The 7,525-nt window shown below is 40.5% G+C and overlaps 1 protein-coding gene across 1 annotated transcript in view; it reads left to right on the top strand.

Moving 5' to 3' along the window:
- Window positions 1-7,290, top strand: part of LOC109822852 (disease resistance protein RPS2-like) — a 16,500-nt gene extending 9,210 nt beyond the window's left edge. The window contains exon 2 of the mRNA XM_020389113.1: window positions 4,661-7,290. Within this exon, the coding sequence (XP_020244702.1) occupies window positions 4,661-7,071 (2,411 nt within the window). The 3' untranslated portion in view covers window positions 7,072-7,290. The remainder of the gene's footprint in view (window positions 1-4,660) is intronic.

Raw genomic sequence — 7,525 nt, 5'->3', positions numbered from 1 at the left:
GTTGGGTAGACGACGAGCTGGGTTCGGGTGGTCGGATCTGATGGGTTTGGTGGTGTTTGTGATGGAGAGAGAGAGGAAGAGAGAGAACGGTATTGAGGGAGAGAGGGAGAGGGAGAGAGAGAGAGAGAGAGAGAGAGAGAGAGAGAGAGAGAGAGAGAGCATATTAGTGAGAGAGAGAGAGAGCATATTAGTGAGAGAGAGAGAGAGAGAGAGAGAGAGAGAATGAGAGTGAGAGAGGGGGACTTTTGAGGGAATCAGGGGGAAACATCAAGCGGAAAATGAGGAGGGGTTTACAGAATTTGAGGAGGGGACTTTTGAGGGAATTAAGGAGAAAATTAGGGAGAAAAATCAAGGTGAAGTACCTTTCCACTTTGAATTATCTTCTCCTGACTGACACTGGTGAGCCAGAGAGCTATGAGGATGTACAACAGACCGACAAAGCTCAAGTTGAGTGGAAGTCTGCCATGGAGGAAGAAATAAAATTATTGACAAATAATGGGACTAGGGAGCTCGTAAAGCTTCCAAGAAGGTGAAAGGCTCTTCATAATCGGTGGATTTATCAGGTCAAGGATGAAGCTAATGGATGGACACTCTACAAGGCGAGGCTTGTAGTGAATGGCTATGAGAAGAAGCAGTGATGTGAAAGAACCCTAGGAGGGGGGGGGTGAATAGGATAATTGCTAATCTAATCTAATTTTGATGCCAAATACTTAGAATGCAATATTCTAGCAATATGATATGCAAGAAAGATATGCAAGGATAAGCAATGAGATAATATGTGATAAATTATGAGACAATAGGCGATATAAAATAAGTACAAGAATAGTACGTCAAAACCAAACGTAAACACAAGATATGATCACAGAGTTCGGTCAACCATCGACCTACGTCTCCGCTCCTCACCTTGAGGAGATCTCCACTATATCTCAAAAATTACACAAACGGTTTTCAAATATCACTAATAACTTTTATAATTGACACGATTGTCAATCTCTCAAGCAACACTCCTCTAAGTATTGGACTACCCGTGTCACATTCCTCAAGTGTTTAGAATTATAACCTCTCCCTAAAATTTACAACCAACTCACTCCTCTTTGAATTGACCTCGGTCTCTCCTAACTACTCCTCTAAGTATTATTTTATATTACAACATGTTTCAACAATAAGTGCAAATAAAGAATTTGTTCTCTAATACAAATGATAACTAAATGTAAAGCTCTCTCAATGAAAACATTCTCACAAACCGGTTATACTAAATGTGAAATTCTTAAGCTCAAGTGGTTGTGTGTGTAACAATGAGTAAAACAAAATCAAACTCAATTAAATCTAGCTTATATACGAGAATCAAAATATAAGATCAGCTAGAGAATGAGTTTAGAAAAACTTCTCCAAAAACAAAGGAGAGATTAAGATTTGACGATGAATGCTTCAAAACCGAAAATGAGGATTCTTCACTTGTAAAGCTCTTTTTCTCATAAACAAACATACTTCTTTTTCTCAAAAAACTTGCAGCCAAAATGGCTAAACTATCTTTAAAAACTTCTTTTGAAAAATAAGTCTTGAGAGCTATTTATAGCCTCTTAAACAAATCTGCCAAAAACTAGTCGTTACAGTAATATGAGCAGATCAGTCAATTGGTTGCTTTTAGCGGTGGACTGATCAACTTGCCGTTACTGTAAAGAAAATTGACAGTCATGACTCAGTCAACTGAAAAGCAAGATTAGTCAACTGAAAACACTATGTTCGGTCAATTGATTTTATATTATGGCGATTGATTGATAGACTATAAAAGGAAAGATGTAAAAATTGCTTCTAGTTCGTCGACCGAAAAACATGCACAGTAGATATATGAAAAACTAAAAGGTTTTTCTAAATTTAATTTAAAATAGTAAATCAACTCCGAAAATAGTAAAACTTGAGAAAACATTTATACACATGAGAATAAACATGTTAGAGAAGAAATTTCTAAAATAGCACTTCACATTTGTGAAAACTCATTGTTTTGCTAACCCGTCAAAAATACTAGTTTGTTAAGTACTTGATTTTGATGAATTTTTTTCAAACAAGTTTTGAGATTCTTTTCACCTAGATAAATAGACTTTAGAAAAGATGTAAAATAGTTCTATTAAGTCAATAATCCAAAAACACGTCATATTCTCAAATAGATGTATAATACGATAAATCGAGATAAAGCAATAAAACGAAACGTGTATGTGTATGGTTTGAGCTTTAAGTATAAACACATAAAGTAGAACACCTAAACTAATAAACACTATACCAAGCTAAGATTCTTCGTTAAGCTCGATCTTGGTAGCGGGGATGAAGCGATAGTGTGTCTTGACTTGAATGTGCAAAGGCTTTATTCCGATTTTCTCCAACCTCCATGAATGTTATCGTTAACGTCAAGTCCATCCAACCTCCAACTAAGATATTTGTGTAGGATACCTAACAAGCAAATGTAAATACTTGAAATGTGATATTAGAAATTATTTGTTAATCATCAAAACCAGATTATACAATAGGCTCATAACCATAAGACCTAAAAGTATATACTATTCTGACATTTTCGTTCCCGCCGTCAAGTTAATCACGATCCGGACTGTGCTGAGCATTGTGGTAGTTCGAGATCTCTGTCTAGAGTAGATGGATGTGAAGATGATATTCCTTCATGGAGATTTGGAGGAAGAGATCTATATGCATCAACCAGCGGGCTTCGAGGAACGAGGCAGGGAAGGCCTCGTGTGTCGCCTACGCAAGAGCTTGTATGGCCTGAAGTAAGCTCCGCGATAATGGTACATAAAGTTCGAGAACTTTATGGTGGAGACCGGTTTTCTCAAATGAGACACAGACCACTGCTGCTTCATCAAGAGGTATGGCGAATCCTATGTGATACTCTTTGATTTATGTTGATAACATATTGATTGTAGGGGTCAGACTTGGCCCGCATTAAGAAACTCAAGGGATGTCTCTCCGAGTGCTTCGAGATGAAGGATTTGGATCTAGCAAACTAGATTCTTAGGATGAGAATCATCAGGGACAAATCAACGCTGAGGCTGAGGTTGTCTTAGAAGGCCTACATTGAGAAGATTCTTAAAAAGTTTAGCATGGAAAAAGCTAAACCTGTGGGCTCACCGTTTGCGAGCCATTTCAAGCTATCAAAGACCCAAGCACCAGAGACTGGTGAAAAGCATGAGTTTATGGCCAACATACCATACGCATCTGTCTCAGGGAGTTTGATGTATGTGATAGTGTGCACGAGGCCAGATGTTACACAAGGCGTGGGAGTTGTAAGCCGCCTCACGAGCAATCCGGGGAAGCACCACTAAGGTGCGGTCAAGTGGCTTCTACGCTATTTGAGATGTTCGTCTGACCATTATTATGAGTATGATGGGGCGGATTTACAGCTAGAGAGCTTTTGTGATGCAGACTACGCCGGGAACATAGACTCAAGAAGGAGCACGAGCGGCTACATCTTCATCCTGGGTGGTGGAGCAATAAGTTAGAGATCCAAGTTACATGATACTGTGGCTATGTCGACAACCGAAGCCGTGTACGTGTCTGCAGCAGAGGCAGCAAAGAAGTTGCTATGGTTGAAAGATTTTCTTCTCGAGCTTGGGGTAAGCTTTGAGAAATTCTTCATCCACTACGATAGTCAGAGTGTCATTCACTTGTTAGAGAACAATTAATTCCATACTTGGACCAAGCATGTTGACGTGAAGCATCATGCCATACGGAGATGGCAAAGCATGAACGAATTCAATCTTGTGAAGATTGATACGAGGTATAATCCAGCTGATATGCTGACCAAGACAGTTCCGCTCGAGAAAGTGAGGCTGAGTGTAGCCCCATATGGCCTCCGTTGAGATTGTTGAGGGTCGTGCAAGACGTCAAAGATATAAGACATCCGGATGATGCAACAAAAAATAGTGTGAAGATATGATTAATACTCAATCAAATTTTCAAGTAAGAGATTGTTGAAAGGGACGTGTGTTAGGTGTCGAAAGGGACGTGTGTTAGGCGCCGATTTTTGGGTAGAGTTAGGAAGAGTTTGAAACAAATAAAGTGGTGGGCCCCATCAAAGAAAAAATAGTATAAAATTAGTGTATAGTGTTTTTCCTATCACTATAATTAGGCCTAAAACTCTTCAAAAAAATCATCTCAGAAACAACTTATCTTATAGAAGAGTGAGAGAGAAAATATAGAGAGAGTTTATGATAATACTTGGAGAGTATCTTGATCAAGAGAGGGTTTTCTCTTTGATCTTTTCTTTGTAACCTCGGAAAGGAATATAAAAGAATTAGGCGGCATCGTTGCACCATGAGGTAGCTCCGTAAGAGTGAACTCCGTTATATCTGTGAGTACTATAATTGAATTTGTATCTGCTGATTTTATTCTGTGATTCCACATTCGTTTGGGTGTGTATTGCGTCTTTGTTCGAGACGTTCTTGTTGGCATGTATCCTAACAAAATAAACTGGTTATGTCCTAGGAAGCATAAAGTCGTCCTACAACACACACACGTAAAGAAAATTAAATGGTTTTTATGACTAAGATGTCACAATCTTTCGAAAAAGGGACATATCCATCTTGGAAACATAATAGAGTTTGCTTCTTTTCTCCATATAAGCATATGCTAACTCCGTCCTTGCTGTTTTTAACAGGTGAAGCGACACAAACGCAGGACAGATTCCGTGTAACTTTTAGTGGTCAGAGTGACAGATCATCAAATGTTTCGGACACTTACACGTTTGGTAGAGAAGCGATAAAGATGATTGATGATTTCAAGTATTTGAAGGACGCGGTACCCCTGGATGTCGCCACAAAGCTGGAAGCAAATAGCTATGTGGAAAGGTCAGGCAGAGCCATGGTGGGAAGGGAGCGAGAGTTTCAGAGGCTTCAAGAACTTGCTGGTGATGATGACGTGAGCATCATTGGGATCTACGGGATGGGCGGGGTCGGAAAGACGGAACTCCTTAATAAATTCTATAATGAGACCCATCTTAAGGATACTCATGACATGATTTGGATCGATATGAATGCTTGTCACAGTGTACAAGATTCTCAAAGGGCTATTGCAGCGAAGTTAGAAGTGCGTTGGAATGAAAATGAACAGCAGGAGGTACGAGCTCACCCCATATTTCAGTGCCTAAACAAGAAAAGTTACGTGCTAATTTTGGATGGTATGTGGGAAGAAGTGAATCTCGATGATGTTGGGATCCCAAACCCACGGCAAAGCAAGTCCAAGGTCATACTGACGACACGAATAGAAAGTGTATGTAACAGAATGGGCGCAGCAAGAGCCAAGATCCAAGTCAAATGCTTAAAGTTCGATGAAGCTTGGAGTCTGTTTACAGAGGAGGCAGGCGAGGGACTCATCAATTCTCACAGAATGGTCGAGCGTCATGCTAAGGCACTAGTGGGAAAATGTGGGGGTCTGCCACTTGCCCTCGTAACGGTTGGACGTGCTATGGCCGACAAGGAGGATCCTCAATCATGGAAGCATAAAATCGAACAACTAGATTCTTCACCTCAGGAGATTCTAGGCCCTGGGGTTCTTTCTTCTTTGGCGCGTAGTTTTGACGAGCTTGCTGACGATAGACTGGGAAAGTGTTTATTGTATATTCTCTTGATTCCAGGAACTGACAGGGTTTATAAGGAATGGATCATTGACTACTGCATAGGAGAAGGGGTCATAGATGATCTTCGCCGTGATGGGGATCAGATCTACGATGAGGGTCGCAGTTTACTTGGTGTCCTGAAGTCTAGATCACTGTTAGAGAGTTACGATCATGATGACATGGACACCGTCAGGATGCACCCTGTGATTCGTTCCATGGCCCTGTGGATAGCTGGAGGACGTGGAAATGAAGAGAACAAGTGGCTGGTGGAAGTAAATAAACAGCTGAAATCCCAACCCAGTGCTGAGAAGTGGAGAGGAGCAGAACGAATTTCACTCGCAGGAAATGAGATAACTGAGCTGACTCAGATACCAGACTGCCCATCTCTGATAACCTTCTCGATGTGGCTGAATCAGGGATTAGCTAAGATAAGTAACGGCTTCTTCCTAGCCATGCCAAATCTGAAGGTGCTAGACCTATCACACAGTCTTATTGAGGAAGTTCCAGCTGAAATCGGGCGGCTGCTGGAGCTCCGGTACCTTGATTTCTACAACACTAAAATCCGTTCGCTACCAGAAGAATTGGGGTGTTTGAAAAAGTTGAGGTTCTTACTGTTGTCTCGCACGCCCAACCTGACCAAAATTCCTAAAGGATTAATAAGAAAACTCTATGAATTGCGAGTTTTGAGGATGTACAACAGTTACAACAATTGGAATGCGGAGACGGATGGGGATGGGCTGGAGTTGGAAGAGCTTCAGAGTTTGGAGAAGTTGAAAGCGCTTGGAATCAGCATTAATAATGTCCTCGCCTTGGGAAAGCTTGCTCAATCTCACAAATTGGCTGATTCCACACGTTATCTTGAAATAAGCATCTCCCCAGGTCTGTCAAAACTTTCAACTGCAGACCTGGGGAGAGACTACAGAGCTCTTAAAGACCTTCGTCTCTATCGTTGCAGCGACCTGGAGGAGTTGGAAATCGCTAAAGGTGATGACTTTGAACTCTCCAGATTGCCGTGCTTGACAGAAGTCTACCTATTTGAGCTTCCAAGAGCCAAAATTCTTTGGAGAAGTGGGTGTCTCGATTGCCTTAGCTATCTACACATTGAAGATTGCAAAGAGATGAGACAGCTAATACACTACGAGGAGGAGGAGGAAGAAGAAGAAGAGAAGACCAAAGAGATTGATGTTTTGCCACAGCTCACAATCTTGTCTCTCTTTAACATGCCAGAGATTGAGACCCTAAGCTGTGGGAGAAGACTACTGGCATTCCCTTCCTTGAATGAGCTCCACATCAGTAACTGTCCCAAGCTGAAGACACTTCCATTAAATGCGCGTAAGCTGAAATGCATCAAGGGTAGCAAAGCATGGTGGAACAATTTAGAATGGTCGGAAGACGACAACACAATCAGGTCCAAACTCAAGGCCATCTTCGAGGAGGATGAACCCCCAAAGTAGTTGTATGTTTGTCTAAATTTGCTTCTCTTGCTGATGCGTGCTATCATTTCGAATTTACTTATGCTTTTTTTTTTTTTTGAGTGCTATCATGTCGAATTTACTTATGAATTTCCTTATGTATTTATGTATCCATATCGTGATTTATAACTGCTGTTAAAATATATTGGCTATGCGTGTCCCAGAGTGTTGTACTTGGGGTTGAAAAGGATCTGTAACTCCTAAAACATCATGAACAACAAATTTATTCTCAACTGATATGTACTTTGTGGGAGGAAATAAACTTTTTTTGCAAATTAGTTAACAAACAGTACCATCAAACTTATCCAATACTTTTCAGAATAAATTATAAAATATCACTCTACGCTTGTCCTCTAAAGATAACTTTTTTACTTTTGTGTTAATTTCCGGCATGATACCTTTGTTAAATAATCAGACATCTTTTATCCCAACCCCC

The sequence above is a fragment of the Asparagus officinalis genome, chromosome 8 (genome assembly GCF_001876935.1).
Source record: "Asparagus officinalis chromosome 8, Aspof.V1, whole genome shotgun sequence".
Taxonomy (NCBI): Eukaryota; Viridiplantae; Streptophyta; class Magnoliopsida; order Asparagales; family Asparagaceae; genus Asparagus; species Asparagus officinalis.
This window is presented reverse-complemented; position numbering and strand designations above follow the sequence as displayed.